The 19,367-nt window shown below is 51.2% G+C and overlaps 2 protein-coding genes across 3 annotated transcripts in view; both read right to left on the bottom strand.

Annotated features, from left to right (window-relative positions):
• LOC105721612 (arylsulfatase D) overlaps positions 1–6,450 on the bottom strand; it is a 29,853-nt gene extending 23,403 nt beyond the window's left edge. The window contains exons 1-6 of the mRNA XM_064364576.1: positions 6,435–6,450; positions 5,320–6,229; positions 3,210–3,324; positions 2,570–2,740; positions 984–1,133; positions 759–881 (exon numbers count right to left, since the gene is read on the bottom strand). Coding sequence (XP_064220646.1) covers positions 759–881; positions 984–1,133; positions 2,570–2,740; positions 3,210–3,324; positions 5,320–6,229; positions 6,435–6,450 — 1,485 coding nt within the window. The remainder of the gene's footprint in view (positions 1–758; positions 882–983; positions 1,134–2,569; positions 2,741–3,209; positions 3,325–5,319; positions 6,230–6,434) is intronic.
• A 368-nt stretch (positions 6,451–6,818) lies between these two features.
• Positions 6,819–19,367, bottom strand: part of ARSL (arylsulfatase L) — a 34,758-nt gene continuing 22,209 nt past the window's right edge. Inside the window, exons 8-12 of one of the 2 annotated variants that reach the window (XM_012458792.2) lie at positions 18,772–18,908; positions 16,171–16,305; positions 13,896–14,058; positions 12,607–12,728; positions 6,819–7,940 (exon numbers count right to left, since the gene is read on the bottom strand). In XM_012458792.2, coding sequence (XP_012314215.1) covers positions 7,582–7,940; positions 12,607–12,728; positions 13,896–14,058; positions 16,171–16,305; positions 18,772–18,908 — 916 coding nt within the window. In that variant the 3' untranslated portion in view covers positions 6,819–7,581. The remainder of the gene's footprint in view (positions 7,941–12,606; positions 12,729–13,895; positions 14,059–16,170; positions 16,306–18,771; positions 18,909–19,367) is intronic. The other variant, XM_012458793.2, reaches the window with a different exon arrangement.

The raw sequence follows: 19,367 nt of genomic DNA, 5'->3' as shown, positions 1-19,367 counted from the left end.
CCCAATAAAACTTGTTTAATCCTAAACGGGTCCTGGTAGGAATTCCTTCATTATCCTGTCATGCTTCAAGGCCCAGGAGAGGCCTGGGCAAAACTCTTGGTGGGCTTTTGTTACATCCCAGCTTTTGTATACGGACGCTGGCTCGTTCAGCTTTTAATGTTTAACTTCACCACTCCGTCGGTGCTGACACAGTCGTTACGGAGGCCTGCGTCCGTGAGACCTGGCTGCCACGCTAGACCACACAGATCGGAAGAAACCGGAATGCAGCCACATCATCGAGCTGAGCGAGAAACAGGCCAGTTTTCCAAAAGACAGAAGATTTCAGCAAGGAACAAGAAGATGCCTAGTTCACCTGAGCTAAGAAAGTCTCCCGTGCTTTAACCCTGCAAGAAAAGTAACTCTCAAACAACCAATCTGCTTTATTATTCTTTCTTTATCTTTTTTTGAGGTGGGGTCTTGCTGTGTTACCCAGGCTGGAGTGCAGCAGCGTGATCACGGCTTACTGCAACCTCTGCCTGATTCTGAACTGCTTGAATCAATCCTCCCACCTCAGCTTCCGGAAGCTGGGACCACAAGATGTAGTGTACACCACTACGCCTGACTAGTATGTTTTTAGAGGTGGGGTCTCACTGTGTCGCCCAGCCTTTAATTCTTTATTTCTGCTCTCTTCGGCTCTTTCTTGCCTACAAAGCCAAGCTCCTCTTCTCAGCTCATGGAAATACTCGTCCTTACTTTATAACCCAATGAGCTGGGGTTACCGGCGTGAGCCAGCGCCCTCGGACTGTAACTGCAACATTTGAAGGGCGCCTTGGAAAGGAGTTGCCACCAATGAGGGCCAGGGGCAGTCCAGCATCCGTGCGGAAAGGAGATCCTGGGCTCTCCTGGCTCAAAGCCGTCAGGGTCACAGGCCCCGCGACCTCCTCTCAGCTCCTGGCTCCTCCAGTGTGGCGCTGCTCCAGCTCTAGGGGAGCCTACAGACGCACCATGGGATGGATGGCTCGATAATTCCAGGCTGAGATCTCCAGCATGTCCAGGAACCCAGCAGGGCGCGGGTTCCCGGGCTGTGCCCTGGAGCGACAGCAGTCGGACAGTGTGGGCATCTGGGATTCGCTCCGGGAAGCACAGGGGCAAGCCTGGCGGCGGGAGGGGTTGCGTCTTAGAGTGAGGAGCACCAGGCAGTGTTGGGGCTGGAGGGGACAGGGCCCTGCAGCGGATGGGGGGTGTCTTAGTGTGTCTCGGGGTGTTTCGGGCTACAGGGCTTTACTGTGGGGCAGAGGAGGAATAAGGCCAGGAGGAGGGACGCAGTGTGACCAGTAGGACAGTGGTCATGGAAGGGAACAGGATGAGACATGTCTTGGAGAGTGGCGAGAGGGAGGCAGGAGAGTCGGGTCCGGAGGCAGGGAACCTAAAGCTTTCACGCCGACTTGCTAGAACTAAATTGAAAGGAAAAGCCTAACTTTCCTTTTTTGTTTCTATTTATTTATTTATGAGACAGAGTCTCGCTTGCGATCTCGGCTCACTGCAACCTTGGCTTCCTGGGTTGAAGCGATTCTCCTGTCTCAGCCTCTGGAGTAGGTGGGATTACAGGCATGCACCACCATGCCCGGCTAATTTTTTTGTATTTTTAGTAGAGGCCCAGCTAATTGTTTTCTTCAGGGATTTCACGATATTGGACATGCTGGTCTCGAACTCCTGACCTCAGGTGATCCACCTGCCTCAGCCTCCCAAAGTGCTGGGATTAAAGGCATGAGCCACCGCGCCCAGCAGGAAAATCCTAACTTTCCACGCGTAGGTAAGAGGAGCAGAGGCTACTCCCTTTGAGCTTTTCTCCTGGGCAGATGGGAAAGTGGTGTCTGCAACAAATCAGACTAATTCGAGTCGAGTCTTATCTGCAACTTCGCGACTTCGCCCTAAGCCTCTGATGAGTGAGATGTTTGCACAAGAGTGTCACCTTTGTAAGTTCAGTCCAGCCTCTGGCTGTCTGCAATCAATCAGACTGATCGTGGGCCACCACTTCAGTGACGTGGGGTGAGTATGAGGTGGCCAATGGGAACCGTCTACGGGTTATTTGGGCCCTAGAAGCTTCCGTATCGGAGGCCTGGGCCGCCGCTGTGGCGGCTCCCACGCTGTGGCGTGTACTTTCGTTTTCAATAAATTCCGGCTTTCCTTGTCTTGTTGGTTCATTTTGTCCAATTCTTTATTCAAAACCCCAAGAACCTGGACAACGTATAGTCACGACGCTGTCCCGGTGACACCTGGGCGCAAATGGAGCCGGGAAGGCAGGACCGGGCGCGCCTTAGGACGTGCAGCGGGGCTTGGCCGTGCTAGGGGTGGGGACGGGGAGGTGGGACTGGGCCAGGGGCGGGACGCGGCGTGGACAGAGTGAAGTAACAGCCGCGCTCCTGCTGGAGATGGGGACGGGGCGGCCAATGAAGCCCCCAGGGAGGGAACGGCCGTGTCTTCCCGAGCGTGTTGCGGGGGACACAGCTGTACTAGGGAGGACGTGGCCTTGGGGAGGGACGGGGCACGTCCTGGTGGGTCCCGGACACACGGCCGTGCTACAGGTCACCCAGCCGGGGGAGCGGGACGGGCGCGTCTTAAGAAGTGGGGCGGGCAAGGCTGCGCTTTGGTGGATGCAGCGTTGGGAAGGGACGGGGCGCGTCTTAGGGGGGCGGAAAGGGGGGCGGTTCGAGTCCGGTCTTAGGGAGCTATGGAAGGGCGAATCCCGGTCGCGGTGTAGCTGTGGGTGGAAGGCGGAGGACTCGGCAGGGCGTGACCGACGCAGCTTCCACTCCCTCTGGCCTCGGCCTGCCTTCCTCCGCCTTCCCTTCCCTTCCCCGTTTCTTCTCTTTCCCCGCCCTTCCACCTTCCCTTCCGTACCGTCTCCTCCACGCCCCCTCGTCCCTGCAGTCGCCCCCTACCCCTGGGCTCTGGTGTCTTGCGTCTGTCCTGGGCACCCAACTTTCCTCTAGCTACATTTTGGGGACTCCCAGGCGCCGGACTCAGCCACGCCCGTGACAGGGGCCCAGGATCGCCCGGGGCGCCCCTCCCCGTGCTCGCGACCCCCTCCCCAGGGCCCCACCCTAGGCCTTCGTGTGGTCCGCGTCCCGGGGTCCCTGGCACCTGGCGGCGGGCGCGGCGCGTCCCCTCCGCGCGGCGGATCCCATGGCCGAGCGCTGCCCCGGAGCTCAGGACCTGGCCCCGCGCACTCCGCGCCCGTGCTCCGCGAGTGCCAAGGCCTCGCCCTCGCAGCTGCGGAATCTGGGCTGTGCGCCCGCCCCTCCTTCATCCGCGTCACCTCCTGGCTCTCTGACCCTCTGGAACCTGCGCATGGAAACAGGTTTTCCCAGGTAGTCACCCGGGGAGGCCGGGGCTAAAGAGGAGCTAATTAAAGCCAGTTAGGATTGCCCGGCCGCGTTTGCTCCCGCCTGTAATCCCAGCACTTTGGGAGGCCTAGACGACTGGATCGTCTGAGGTCAGAAGTTCGAGACCAGCCTGGCCAACATGGTGAAACCCCGTCTCTACCAAAAATACGAAAATTAGCTGGGCATGGTGGCGCATGCCTGTAATCCCAGCTACTTGGGAGACTGAGGCCGAAAAATCTCTTGAACCCAGTAGGCCGAGGTTGCAGTGAGCTAAGATCACACCATTGCACTCCAGCCTGGGCGACAGAGTGACAATCCCTCTCAATAAATAAATAAAAATTAAAAAAAGAAACAGTTATGCTTGAGCAGAGGGAGCCCCTTTTCTTTTTCTCGGGAAGAGTCTTAGGACCTGCCCAGCACAATCAAGCTGCTATTTCACTTTCTCAAAGCTTGGTGTTTGAAATGTCTGTTCAGGATGCTGCACTTGTGCTCTAAGTCTGGGGTGGGGAATGCTAGAGGGACCCTTTGCTTTTTCTTTTATTACTATTATTAATTACTATTATTTCGAGATAGGGTCTCACTCTGTCGCCCAGGCTGGAGTGCAGTGGTGCGATCTCAGCTCAGTGTAACCTCTGCCTCCCAGGTTCAACAGATTCTCTACCTCAGCGTCCGAGGAGCTAAATTCCAATTGCTATTTTTAGCTTCGTTCCATTCATTTAGCTTTAGGCACGTGGAGCCTCCATGGGGGCTTTGGACAGGTGTGGAGACGGAGGTGACTCTCTCCAACGGATGCTGGAGAACTTAAAGGTGACTCTCTGGGCCGGGGCCATCCGGCACAGCCGACCCCAAGTGCTGGTCTTCTTCCCTCCTACCATCCCTCCCTCCCTTTCTTTCTTTTTCTTTTTGCTTCTTTCCTTTCCTTCCTTTTATTTCATTCTCTCTTCCTCCCTTCTTGCCATTTTTTCCTTCCTTTCTTTTTAGAGACGAGGTCTCGCCCTGTCACCCAGGCTAGAGTGTAGTGGCACAATCATAGTGCAGTGCAGCCTTGAACACCTTGGGAGGCCAAAGGCTCAAGTGATCCTCCCTGCCAGCCTCCCAAATAGGTGAGACTACAGGCATATGCCACCACACCTAATTATTTAAATTTTATGTGGAGGCAGGGTCTCGCTATGTCACCCCAGCTGGTCTGAAACTCCTGGCTTCAAGCCATCTTGGTGTCCTAAAGTGCTAGGACTACAGATGTGAACCATTGCACCTGGCCTAGTATTTCTTTCTTTCTTTACCCAAAAGAATTGGCCGGCGATGGATTTGACATTTTTGGTCTCTATGGACAGCCTGAATTCTTGGAGGCCGATGTGGATTGGATAATTGGAGGACACGTTCTGGAGGCGGTGACAAGGTGGGGCATGCCTCGTCACATGCCTAAGCTTGGAATAGTGGAGGAGGTACCTGTTGCTTGAATGTGGAGGTGAAAGACCTCCTGACTCCCAGGAGAGAATGTGTTGGGGACTGAGTTGTGTTGCCCTCAAGTTCACGGGAATAAGGTTTCTATTAGTCTTTATTAAAATGAGGTCACAAGAGTTGACCCTATTCCAATAGGAGTGGGATCATTATAAGAAGAGGAGATTAGGGTGGGCACAGTGGCTCACACCTGTAATCCCAGCACTTTGGGAGGCCGAGGTGGGCAGATCACTTGAGGTCAGGAGTTCCAGACCAGCCTGGCCAACTGCTGAAAACCTGCCTCTACTAAAAAATACAAAAATTATCACGGATATGGTGGCACATACCTGTAATCCCAGCTACTCGGGAGGCTGAGACAGGAGAATTCTTTGAACCTGAAATGGAGGTTGCAGTGAGCCAAGATCAAGGCATTGCACTCCAGCCTGGGCAACAGAGCAACACTCTGTCTCAAAAAAGAAAATAAAAAAAGAATTGGAGATGAGGATGCAGGCACAGAGGGATGACGGTGTGGGGACGCAGGCACGGGAGGATGACCGTGTGGGGACGCAGGCACGGGGGGATGACGGTGTGGGGACGCAGGCACGGGGGGATGACGGTGTGGGGACGCAGGCACGGGGGGATGACGGTGTGGGGACGCAGGCACGGGGGGATGACGGTGTGGGGACGCAGGCACGGGGGGATGACGCTGTGGGGACGCAGGCACGGGGGGATGACGGTGTGGGGACGCAGGCACGGGGGGATGACGCTGTGGGGACGCAGGCACGGGGGGATGACGGTGTGGGGACGCAGGCACGGGGGGATGACGGTGTGGGGACGCAGGCACGGGGGGATGACGGTGTGGGGACGCAGGCACGGGGGGATGACGCTGTGGGGACGCAGGCACGGGGGGATGACGGTGTGGGGACGCAGGCACGGGGGGATGACCGTGTGGGGACTCAGGCACGGGGGGATGACCGTGTGGGGACGCAGGCACGGGGGGATGACCGTGTGGGGACGCAGGCACAGAGGGATGACGGTGTGGGGGTGCAGGCACGGGGGGATGACGGTGTGGGGACGCAGGCACAGAGGGATGACGGTGTGGGGACGCAGGTACTGATGGATGACGGTGTGGGGACGCAGGCACGGGGGGATGACCGTGTAGGGACGCAGGCACAGAGGGATGACGGTGTGGGGACGCAGGCACAGAGGGATGACGGTGTGGGGACGCAGGCACAGAGGGATGACGGTGTGGGGACGCAGGTACTGATGGATGACGGTGTGGGGACGCAGGCACAGGGGGATGACCGTGTGGGGACGCAGGCACGGGGGGATGACCGTGTGGGGACACAGGCACGGGGGGATGACGGTGTGAGGACGCAGGCACAGAGGGATGACCGTGTGAGGACACTGGAAGATGGTGGCAGCTGTCAACCAAGAAACAGTCTCTCCCCAGACACAGATTCTGCCACGCCCTGGTCTTGGACATCCAGCCTCTGGAACTGCAAGAAATCAATATTCTTGTTGATACCCAGTTTATGGTATTTTTGTTCTAGCAGCCCAGACCTATAAGGCACAGCCTGATTCTGCAGTGATCGTGCAGCTCAGAGCTGGGAAGAATGCCGCCTGTACAGCACAGCTTCCGCATCTCCAGTTTTCCCCAATCACCTGGGGCATTTGGCACAAAGGAAAACCACTTGAAAACAGTTCCAGCGGAAAGCCCAGTTCATGCTTGTGGCTGGAAATGATAAACAGACACTAGAAATGGGCGCCACAAAGCCACATCAGTGCCAGGTTTTATCTTTGGGGCCTACCTTCCGTTCATGGGCAAATCTGTAGGCCACAGAGACACCTTCTCTGGAAACTGTACTGTTTGGGGCTACAAGGCAGCCTCTTCCAGACAGAGCTGGGGTCCATTGATAGGATCCTCCCCCATCTGGGAGATACTTTGCGTCTCCAGTCTGGGTGCCTGAGTGACCGTTCACCGATGCATTATTAATGTTTATCTATTTATTTATTTTTTAATTTTTTTGGTGAGACATAGTCTTGCTCTGTCGCCCAGGCTGGAGTGCAGTGGTGTGATCTCGGCTCACTGCAACCTCTGCTTCCTGGCTTCAAGCAATTCTCCTGTCTCAGCCTTCTGAGTAGCTGGCATTACAGGCACCCACCGCCACTCCTGGGTATTTTTTTTTTTTTTTTGATAGAGACAGGGTTTCACCATGTTGCAGGCTGATCTTGAACCCCCGACCTCGAGTGATCTGCCTGCCTCTGCCTCTCAAAGTACTGGGATTATAGGCATGAGCCAGTGTGCCTGGCCAATGTTTATTGCTCATTTCCCTTATTCTTGCCTTTTTATTTTTTGACAGGGAGAAACTGTTCATCCTTATGCAAGTAGACGCCTTAACATGGTGCTGAAGCTTGTTTCATTTTTTGTTTTCTTTCTTTGTTGAGACAGGCTCTTGCTCTGTTGCCCAGGCTGGGGTGCAGTGGTGCAATCATAGCTCAGTGCAGCCTCCAACTCCTGTGCTCAAATGATCCTCCTGCCTTAGCCTCCTGAGTGCTAGGACTACAGGCATGTGCCACCATGCCTGCTAATTTTTTATTTTTGTTTTTGTGGAGCTAGAGTTTCATCATGCTGGTTTTGAACTCCTGGCCTCAAGTGAGCCTCCGGCGGTGGCCTCCTAAAGTTCTGGAATGACAGCCAGCATGTGCAGCTGCTTTGTTTCCATTTGAGTGATGAAATTTAGGAATCGGGGCTCCAGCTTTTCATTGCACATATTTATTGTGGGTCATCTTCCCTAAGGCACCAGCAGAGGGGGAACGGGCCACAGCAGGGCTGCAGCCATGGTCTCCAGAGGTTGCCCAGCCTGTCCAGCTGCAGAGGAACCGGGCTGAGTGTCTGCTGGTGCTCCCGCACAGCCTGCTGGACTCGTTCCATCACCTGATAGAACAAGGGCTCTGAGGCTGGCGTGAGGACGTGGGCCTCAGAAGGGTCTCTTGAGAGGTCAAAGAGCAAGGGTGGATCATGGTGGACTACTTTTTCCCCAGAGCACGGGCAGACCTTTCTTCCGTAGCAGGCACCGGCTCCCTCTGGCTGGAACACTGGGGTCACGAAGTGGACTTTCCACAGTGTTCCTCCTGGTGGAAAGACAAGAATTACAGGGTTGGCATAGAGAAATAGGGTGCATTGCTGGAGAATGACATCTTCCTAAGGGCTAAAAGGCAGGAATAACCCAAGCGTCCATCAATGGATGAACAGATAAAGAGAACATGGTACATCTGTACAATGGAATACTACGCAGCTATGAAAAGGAGTGAAGCACTGACACATAGAATGCCAAGGATAGGGAAACATAAAGACAGAGAGTAGAGCAGTGGTTTCCAGGGCCCGCCGGGGGTGAAAGGCGGAGCGACTGCTGACCAGAACAGTGTCTCTTCTGGAACACATAGACGTGGCGGTCGCACAACATTGTGAAAGCACAAAACGCCTGTGAATTGCACTCGGTCAATTGTTTCTTCTTCTTCTTCTTTTTTTTTTTTTTTTTTTTTTTTGAGACAGAGTCTTGCTCTGTCACCCAGGCTGGAGTGCAGTGGTGTGATCTCAGCTCACTGCAACCTCCGCCTCCTGGGTTCAAGTGATTCTCCTGCCTCAGCCTCCCAAGTAGCTGGGACTACAAGTATGTGCCACCATGCCCAATTAACTTTTGTATTTTTAGGGCAGATGAGGGTTTTGCCATGCTGGACAGGCTGGTCTCAAACTTCTGGCTCTAGTGATCCATCCACTTTGGCTTCCCAAAGTGCTGGGATTACAGGTGTGAGCCACCGTGCCCGGCCTACTAGGTCGATTTTACATTAGTGAAATTATATCTCTTTAAATTAAAGCTGTTGAAAAAGTGAATTGCAGTTCACGGTGGGTGCACTGCCTACGAGTTAGTCCTGTTCCACAGGAGCAGTATTAAAAAAAAAAAAGGTTTTCTTAAAAAGAGAATTGCTTGTTTGCTTGTTAAAAATAAACAGTGGAAGACGGTTTCATAACTGAATTCTCAGAGATTTAAAATGGCATGTGATCAGCCGTTCTCAATGAAATTTGTATAAGCCCTCCCCACTCTAGCTATGAAGGCACCAACAGGAATAGGAATGGAGGAAGAGGGAAAGAGAGAAGGAAGAGAATGAAGGAAGGGAGGGGGGAAAGAGGGAAGCAAATCAAAGAAAAGGGAAGGAAGAAGAGAGGGAAGGAGGGAAGAAGAAAGGAAGGAAGGGAGGAGAGAGAGGGAGGGAAAGAAGAAAGAAGAAAAAAGGAAGGAAGGGAGGAAGGGAGGGATGGAAGTAAGAAAGAAAGAAAAAGAAGGAAAGAAAGGAAGGAAGGAATGAAAAGAAAGGGAAGAGAGAAGGAAGGAAGGAAAAGAAAGAAAAGAGAAAGGAAGAAAGAAAAATGAGAAAGAAACAAAGAAAGAAGGAAAAGGAAGAGAGGAGAGAAGGAAAGAAGGAAGGGAAAGAAAGAGAAAGAAAGAGAAAGAAAGATGAAAGAAAAGAGAAAGGAAGAAAAAGGAGAAAGAAACAGATAAAAGGAAAAGGAAGAGAGAAGGAAGGAAGGGAGGCAGGGAGGGAGGGAGGGAGGGAGGGAGGGAGAAAGATAAAAAGAAAGAAAATTCGTAAGGAATAACCCCCAGCGTCCAGGAAGGTCTAGTAAGTGGAAGGCAGGTGGCAGCTGAGCAGACTCAGCCTCAGGGAGTGACTTTGAAAGAGAGGAAGGAGAGATGGCGAATGAGCCCCCAGCAGCGTCCTGCTGGGCCCTGGGACACTGGGCACCACACCGCCTCGGCTGTGTGGCTTCAGCTGCTTTAAGCCAGGTCTCTGATGTTCCTTCCATTGCGTCCTGCGGGGCAGTGAGTCTGGGAAAGTCATGAGGGTAAGAGAGCAAGGGATTGGCTCGGTGCTGCAATGCTCTCCTCCCTGCAAAGGCGTCTGGCAGTCCCCATGCACCGAGCAGGTGTGGACACCCCAGAGACGTGCTCAGACAGACAAGCACACTCTGCCTTCCTTGCCATGGCCGGTGGGGTTCGGTACCCCACTCTGAGATCTGCCTCCTGGGAACGGCACCACTATGGTTTGATATTTGTGGACGTTTGCTGAGTGATGAAACTCCGTGACTTGTGTCCACCCTGTGAGCACTTACAGGGGCTCCTTGGACCTGCTGCCTAGTGACTCTGTTTTCTCACCTGTGGAATGGGCTGGTCACGGTTGTCTGCCAGTTATCAAGGTGAAATAATTTAACAGGTAGAGGCACAGAACACTGGGTGCAAGCCCTCATGAAATGTCAGCGGTGCTGTCATACTGCAGGGAACATGTCAAGCAGCCAGCGAGAAGACAGATGAACTGTTAGCAGAGGAGCTGACCCAAACGGGAAAACAGACAGAGAAACAAGAAAATCAGCGGGCGCGGTGGCTCATGCCTGTAACCCCAGCACCTGGAGAGCCCGAGTGGGGAAGATTCCCTGAATACAAGACTTTGAGACAAGCCCGAGCAACACAGCAAGACTCTACCTCTATTTAAAGGAAAAAAATAAAAGAGAAAATTGTGGACAGCTGTAAGTGCTCGGAATTAAGTACAGTGGGTCCACGTGATTGCTGACGGCTAGTTAACGGTGGAGGTCTGTGTGGGTGCAGTTTGGGGCACTGGTTTTGGTCCCAGAAGCCTGTTTGAGAAGGTAACATTTGACTTAGGGCAGGCACATCAACAGCGAACCAGCCGTGTGAAGGGCCAGTCTTCTGAGTGCATTCCATGTGGTTGGAACTGCTGGTGCAAAGGCCCGAGGCAGGAACAAGATGAGCCTGTCCCCAGATCGCTGGGTACGGGACAGTTGGAACTTGGACACTGCAGAGCTCCGGTTATCAGGACTGAGGTTTCAGAGGTAGGGCGGGGCTGGCTTCAGAAATAAGGTGTTCCAAGCTCCCCAGCAGGAATTCAGACTTGCCGTGACCTTCATGCAGGGGGTCCTTTTGGGGATGCACTCAGCAGGCGCAATCACTGGGGGTGAGGAGTGGACTGGGGAGGACCACCTAGGGCAGCACTGAGGGCGCACGGGCAGGCGGATGCACGCTCCACCTCCCGACCATCAGAACAATTTATCCAGTAGCCAGGAGGAGAGGGGCGACTGATGCCGTCATGGGGTCAGTGATCCGAGCTGCTGAGCAGAAACCATGGGAAGTCAGGCTGTGCTACTGATGAAAAGGTTAAAACAACTTCCAAGGCAACATCTATAATATGTAACTTTAAAAATCGAAAAATAGTGGAGGCTGAGGCAGGCAGATCACCTGCGGTCGGGAGTTTGAGACCACCCTAGCCGACATGATGAAACCCTGTCTCTACTACAAATACAGAAATTAGCCTGGTGTCGTGGCTCACACCTGTAATCCCAGCTACGAGGGATGCTGAGGCATGAGAATCAGTGGATCCCTGGAGGCAAAGGCTGAAGTGAGGTGAGATCGCACCACTGCACTCCAGCCTGGGTGACAGAGCGAGACTGTTGTCTCAAGATAATAAATGAATGAATGACTGAATGAATGAATAATAAAAAATGGGCCAGGTTCGATGACTCATGCCTGTAATCTCAATACTTTGGGAGGCGGAAGCAGGCGGATCGCTTGAGCCCAAGACGCCGAGGCTGCAGTGAGCTGACATCATGTTACTGCACTCCAGCCTGGGTGACACAGTGAGACGCCATCTCAATAAATAATAAAAATTTAAAAAATGAAAGTAAATAAAAAACCAAAAATATAGTGATAAAAATAATTCCAGATTAGACTACTAATTGAAAGAAGGCCGGGTGGGTTGGCTCAGGCCTGTAATCTCAGCACTTTGGGAGGCTGAGGGAGGAGGACTGATTGAGCCCAGGAGTTTGATACCAACCTGGGTAACATAGTGAGACTCCACTTCTACACAAAAGAAAACAAATTTTAAAAAACAGAAGGGAAAAGAAGAGACAGTAGGTTCAGGGCATTCAAGTGGTTCAAGTTCAACTTATTTTAACAAAGAGAAGGAAAAGGAAGAGAGACTAAGAAAAAAAAATCTATTGTAACTCCTTCAAATAAAAGATTGTGAACAATCTTTTTTCGGCCAGGCACAGTGGCTGACACCTGCATTCCCAGCACTTTGGGAGGCCGAGGCAGGAGGGTCACCTGAGGTCAGGAGTTTGAGACCAGCCTGGCCAACATGGTGAAACCTGGTCTCTACTAAAAGTACAAAAATTAGGACGGCACAGTGGCTCATGCCTGTAATCCATTAGGACGGCACAGTGGCTCATGCCTGTAATCCATTAGGACGGCACAGTGGATCATGCCACTGCACTCCAGCCTGACCAACAAAGAAAGACTACTCCCCAAAAAATAATTACAAAAAATAAGAAAAAAGGAGACTAGAAAAGTCTTGAACACGTGTGTGCAAGCATGTGTGTGTGCATGCACATATGTGTGTGTGATAAAAGTTGCACTCACATCGTTCACAGAAGAAAGAAGGAAATACAGCCCATATGTGGTGCTTAAACTATAGGTAACAACTCCCTCCCTTCCCATCATTTTAAGATGATTGACAGGTGATCTTAGAAGGCGTGTCGCTGGAATAAGAGGGACACATATTGAGAAAAACTAAATGTAAAAAGCTCATGGAGAAAAACGGAAGTGGGAGACATGGAGCTGGAGATGGACTCTGGAACGCAACTCCTCCTCCAGCCCGTTCCAGGCCTGCTGCTTTCCTGCACTGAGGGACTCCTCCCTGAAGGGTGTTAGGAAGGGGCTCCCCTACTCACTGTCCCGTTGATGCCATCTGGCTGCATGCAGAAACCTCTCACAGTAATGCATCAGGAACTCGTGGTCTGAGTGCTGGGCTGTTCCCAGGAGCAAGGGCAGAAGGTCCCGGCCGTCAATCACTCTGCAGGAAGGAACATGGTGGGGCTCAGGGATGGGACAGGGACTTCGGACATTTGTCTCTCCAGCATCCGCCAGCTCCAGCCCAGGTGCTGCACTCTCCTTATGTTGTATCAGTGGAGGGAAGGTTCGGCTGTGGACACGGACGGATGGAAGGCATGTGTGTGCGTTAGCATGCTTAGACGAAGCATGCAGCAGCTGCCCACGTCAGTCACCGCCAAACATCACCTTTGGCTAAAAAGTAATTAATTGGCTGGATGCAGTGGCTCACGCCTGTCATCCCAGCACTTTGGGAGGCCAAGGAAGGTGGATCACTTGAGGTCAGGAGTTCGAGACCAGCCTGGCCAACATGGTGAAACCCTGTCTCAACTAAAAATACAAAAATTAGCCGGGTGTGGTGGTGGGCGCCTGTAATCCCAGCTACTCAGGGGGCCGAGGAAGGAGGATCGCTTGAACCCAAAAGGCGGAGGCTGCAGTGAGCCTAGATTGCACAACTGCACTCCAGCCTGGGAGACAGAGTGAGACTTGGTCTCAAAAAAAAAAGAAAAGAAAAGAAAAGAAAAACGCTGAGAGAGCCAGCGACCTTATACGAAGGCTGGGACGTAAGGAAAGCGCACCACGAGTTCTGCCCAGGCCTCTCCTGGGCCTTGAAGCATGACAAGATAATGAAGGAATTCTTAACAGGACCCATTTAGGATTAAATAAGTTTTATTTGGGGTCTAAAGAAACTCCCCAAACCTCCATGATTTAGCAGGAGACAAGATAAGAGTAATCACCGCAGCACCTGGACCCAACCAGATTCAATCCTCTGGACTCAGACCTTAGTTACAGATTAAAGGAAGTTAAACCACTTATGTCTTTAGATGAATACAGTCTTACACATGGACGTACAGTTTAGACGGCATTAAGCTCTGGAAAACTTTGTAATTTTGAGTTGGTCTAGTGATCATTTCCAGACCTTCTCCCTGTACCCGTTTACAGAAATAAACTCATTTCTTTCCCAATCGATCTGCATCTCCTTACTGGGCCATGAGAATGAGCAGCCCGACCCTCGGTTTTGTCCAGGAACAATTTCATAGACCCCTTACTGCAATGGCAAAGTGATGTTTTCATTTGCCGTAAGCGTTGCTGTGTCTGCGGAAAGCTGAATTGGTTTTGGACCGTTAGGTACCTGTCCTGGGGCACCTCACCGCCCGCCAGCTGCACCACGGTGGGGAACACGTCCATCAGGCTCGTGGGGTCGCCAATCACTCGGCCAGCCGGGAGCAGCCCGGGCCAGCGGAAGATCCCGGGCACGCGGATCCCACCTTCCCATCCCCCCATGCCCTTCCCACCTGTGTTGGAACAGAAACAAAAGAAGGTGGTTAAAACCCAGAAACAGATGCTCAGCCGGGGCGATTTCACCTGTCTCCTTGTTTCACCTGTTTTACGTTTCTCTCTCCCCGAGTCGCTGTTTCTTTCTGTCTCTCTCTCGCTCTGTCTCTCTGTTTTGGTGACATTACAACATTCAATCTCATGTAGTTCTCCTGGCAGAGGACTGATTTCATATTTGTTATTAACCTTGCTGTTGGTTAGTATGCATTGGATTACGTTGGGTCCTTCACTGCAAATGACTCTTGTCCTTATAAGAGGAGCTAGAGACACAGAGGAGGAGGCCACATGGAGACAGAGGCAGACACTGGAGTGATGCGGCCACAAGCCAGGGATGCCTGGCGCCCCAGGAGCTGGGAGAGGCAGGAAGGACCCTCCCCTGGAGCCTCAGGAAGAAGGTGGATACAACTGAAATGTGTTGAATGGTGACCCCAAAACATGTTCCTGTCATATTCCCCAGAGCCTATAAATGAGACTTTATTTAGAAATAGGGTGTTTGCAGATATAATCAAGTTAAGGACTTTGAGATCATCTGGGATTAGGGTGGCCCTAAATGCAATGGCAGGCATCCTTCTAAGAGACAGAAGAGGAGACACAGACACAGAGGAGAAGGCCATGTGGAGGCAGAGACTGGAGTGATGTGCCCACAAGTCCAGGGATGCTGGAGCCCCCAGGGGCTGGGAGAGGCTAGGAGGATCCTCCCCTAGAGCTTCTGGAGTGAACATTTCCCTGAGACGGCTTGATCTCAAACTTCTGGTCTCCAGGACCAGGAGAGGATAAATTCCTATGTTCAAAGCTCCCCCAGTTTACAGTACTGACATTCTTCATGGTACAGAGAACCAGATTGGGTAGAGGATACATTAACATCAATGGCAATGAGATAAAGAAGGTTTCTGAGGAGTCAGGCCCTCGATGTGAAGAAGTTTTGGGAAGGCATTAATGGATGTGGGTGGCATTTATATTTCCACTTTTACATATGTACTAGACTGATGTATCCATCTACTAGAAAGCAAATACACATCACAGGTACATTTGCCAACATTAGCCTAAAAAGTCTCTTTCAGTGAATGAAAACTAAAGCTCTCTAAGCAGGAAGATGACTTGAAGTCATGTACACCGGGCAGCACGTTTTAGAATCTTTGTGGCACATGCAATGATGGCGTGATTTAAACAATGGAATCCCGGTGTGAATATCATGTGGCCAGTTGCGTGTCTACTCCTTTTTTTTTTGGAGACAGAGTCCTACTCTGTCACCCAGGCTGGAGTGCAGTGGCACAATCTCAGCTCACTGCAACCTTTACCTCCCAGGTTTAAGCAATTCTCCTGCCTCAGCCTCCCTAGTAGCTGGGATTACAGGCACACACCACCACATCCAGCTAATTTCTGTATTTTTAGTAGAGACAGGGTTTCACCATGTTGGCCAGACTGGTGTCGAACTCCTGACCTCAAGTAATCCATCAGCCTTGGCCTCCAAAAATGCTGGGATTACAGGCATGGGCCACCATTCCTGGCCTCCAAAATCCTTTATGTTAACCCAGATATTCCCTTCTATTGACCCCAGGTCTTTAGAGAAACTCAATGAATTGTCATCCAGGAAATGTTTAAATCTCCGTATAAGCTGGAACCCGCCCAGCTTTGAGTTGTCCCGCCAATGTGGACCCAACCAATGTGTCCCTTAAATGTATTTGATCCATGTCTCATGCCTTCCCAAAATGTATAAACCAAGCTGCACCACGACCGCCTTGGGCACATGTTCTCAAGACCTCCTGAGGACTGAGGTCTGGCGATAATGTCCAGGCCTTCTCCCTGTGACCGGTTACAGAAATAAAGTCCCTGCTCTCCCAGTTCATCTGCATCTCATTTTTGGGCCACCAGAATAACCAGCCCAACCCTTGGTTTGGTACGGGAAGAAAAATTCAACCCGGAGCATGACGAATTATCACTTTTACCCTGGACAGAAAAACACAATATCCATGAGCAACAATACTAACCCTCCTGGAACGGAAGGCCCTGTTGGGAATTGCAGGGAAGAGATAAAGCTGCAAGATCAGGATCTAGGAGCGACTCAGCCTTACCTTTATAAATTCCATTCCAGCCGCCATACTGGGTGTTTCCAAATTGATTCTCTAGGGATCCCCCGTGATCTGATGTAAAATAAACGAGGGTGCTGTTGGTCAAACCTTCCATGTCCAAAGCGTCAAGGATCTGTCCTGCAAGGAATAGATGTTTTTGAGGCCGTTGAAATAGAAAAATATCAGAAATGCAGCTATGAAGTGTATGCTTTAGCATTTGGGGGCTATCCACAAGAATGAATCCTTAGTTTTAATGCATAATGGGAGACAGTTGTTGTATAATTTTGCTATCTCTTGTTGTAGATTGATGTGTGACTTTGTACGCACCCCATCCTTTGGTCAGAGTTTTAGGCAACCTACAAGGACAAAATATCAAAGACTTAAAAGTGTAATCCCAGCACTTCAGGAGGCCGAGGCAGGCGGATCATTTGAGGTCAGGAGTTGGAGACCAGCCTGGCTAACATGGTGAAATCCCATCTCTACTAAAAATACACAAATTAGCCGGGAGTGGTGGCACATGCCTGTAGTCCCAGCTTCTTGGGAGGCTGAGGCAGGAGAATCGCTTGAACCCAGGAAGTGGAGGTTTCCAGGAGCCAAGATCATTCCATTGCACTCTAGCCTGGGTAACAGAGTGAGACTCATTCTCAAAAAAAAAAAAGTGAGGCATGTGAACATTACAGAGAAGAATGTATAGGCTGAACATGCAGACCAGTTCCCAGTGGTGACACTGAGCTTCCTGCAACCACACACAAGGGAACTCATGTAACTAATGTCACTCACAGTTGGCCGGGCACAGTAGCTCACGCCTGGAATCTCAGCAGTTTGGGAGGCTGAGGCGGGAGGCTCGTTGAGCCTATGAGTTTGAGACCAGCCTGAGCAACATAGCAAGACCTCGTCTCTACAAATAATAAAAAAATTAACCAGCTGTGGTAGTGCGCACCTGTGGTCCAAGCTACTTGGGAGGCTGAGGTGGGAGGATTGCTTGAGCCTGGGAAGGTAGGGTGCAGTGAGGCACAGTTGCACCACTTCATTCCAGCCTAGGTAAGAGTGAGACCCTGTCACACACACACACAATTAACATTTCTCCTTCCATGCCTAGCTTATTGAGCAAAGAAAAAAATTTTAAATACATCTTTCACCCAAATCTCTGATGGCAATTATTCTGAGCAACCTGGAATTCTCAGCCCACAGCCACCTAAACCCAGGGGTTCCTAAGTTCTTTTTTGGGAGGCAAGGATGTGCTGTGCCCATAAACTCACCCAGCCCTGACTCACTCAAGCATTATTCCCCTTCCATTCTGTTTTAAACCCAGGAAATACAATGAGTGAATGAGACAAGACAATCCAGACCCACAAGACTTTATATTCTCCTGGGGGAAAATGGAAAATCAAGCTACCTAACACATGGTCATGAAGAGAAAAAATGGTGATGCTGTGTTAGGAAACAAAGAAGGAAGAAGAAAGAAGAGGAGGACGAAGAGGAGGAGGAGGACGAAGAGGAGGAGGAAGAAGAGGAGGAGGAAGAGGAGAGGGAGAAGAAGAGGAGGAAGAAGAGGAGGAGGAGGACGAAGAGGAGGAGGAAGAAGAGGAGGAGGAGGAAGAGGAGGAGGAAGAAGAGGAGGAGGAAGGAGGAGGAAGAGAAGAAGAACAGGAAGAAGAAGAAGAGGGGGAGGAGGAGAAAGGAGAAAGAGGAGGATGAGGAGGAAAACAAAGGCAAAACAGAAAAGGGACCTCAGGAGAATGGGAGAGAAGATGATTGGGGCAGAGCCACTTTAGGGTGCTTCAGGGCGGGCTCTGAACAGAAGACAGCGAAGCCTGAGGAACCATTTGGGGAGGGAACAGCAGGTGTAGAAGCCTGTGCAGCGGACAAATGTGACAGATACTGTGTGGCATCCACGTGGCCAGAATGCAGCAGGTGGGGAGGACAAGGGCAGAGGTCAGACTAGGATCTGGGCAGCAGCAGGTCACGGGGCTGTTGGTGACAGGAGGAAATTTAGTCCTATTTTCAGTGCAGTGGAGCCACTAGCCACTCTACAGCTGAGAGGAATCTTACCTGATCTTTCTTTCATTTGTGTACCACATGGCATTAGGATGTGGACATCTTTGGGGCCAAAACTCTGGGAATGCCACTTGGGAATTAAGACGTGGAAATCTCTGAGGCCATTATTCTATTTAACACACGGGGATTAAGATGTGGACATCTTTGGGGCCATTATTCTGTCTCCCACACAGGGATCAGAAAGTGGCTCTTTGGGGCCATTTTTCTGTCTATCACATCAAGATTAGGACGTGGACGTGTTTGCAGCCGTTATTCTGTCTCCCACATGAAGACTAGGGAGTGGACAGCTTTGGGGCTATCATTGTTTCTGCCACATGGGATTAAGATGTGGACATCCTTGGCCGAATCGCATTGCCTCCCATGCACATTATGGAATTCATCCTCTGCTAACAGAGTGAAGATTTGTGCTGTAACATTTTGGACTCTTGAAATCCAGTCTCACTGCAGTCGCCATTCTGCATCTTCTGTCTCTCACCTTTTCGTTGTTTCCTTTCCTGCTTCTGCTGCTGATGGGAAGCAGCTCCTTTCCCCTGGAAGGGCACTTACCCACCATCCAGTCCATCTCCTCTACGTTATCCCCGTACAGCCCGTGGGCACTCTTCCCGAGGAAGTTCTTCGTAGTGATAAGAGGGATGTGGACGTGCAAAAAGGAAACAAAGAGGAGGAAAGGCCGAAGCTTATTCCTGAAAATAAATACAACAGATATTGAAGTCCTGTCGATACTAAACACGGATTTCACTTGTCACATCCGAGCTCACATGTCTTCTCAACTCTGCTCACTAAAAAGCAATGCTCAAAACTCTTCTTCAACAGGAAAATATTCTTCTGTTTAACATTCCTTTTTTAGAAGGATTTTCCTGTTTTAACAATCTTTCCTTTTTTTAGAGATGGGATCATGCTCTGTTACCCAGGCTGGAGTGCAGTGACACAATCTCAGCTCACTGCAGCCTCAATCTCCCAGGCTCAAGTGATCCTCCTACCTCAGCCTCCCAAGTAGCTGGGGCTACAGGCATGTGCTAACAGGCCCAGCTTTTATTTATTCATTTATTTATTTTGGTAGAGACAGGGTCTCACTATGTTGATTAGACTGGTCTCGAACTTCTCGGCTCAACTGACCTGCCTATCTCGGCCTTCCAAAGTTC

Source organism: Aotus nancymaae, unplaced genomic scaffold (genome assembly GCF_030222135.1).
Source record: "Aotus nancymaae isolate 86718 unplaced genomic scaffold, 86718_ANA_hifiasm-v0.15.2.pri h1tg000058l, whole genome shotgun sequence".
Lineage (NCBI taxonomy): Eukaryota > Metazoa > Chordata > Mammalia > Primates > Aotidae > Aotus > Aotus nancymaae.
The sequence above is the reverse complement of the archived record's forward strand: the minus strand, read 5'-3'. Positions and strand labels throughout refer to the sequence as shown.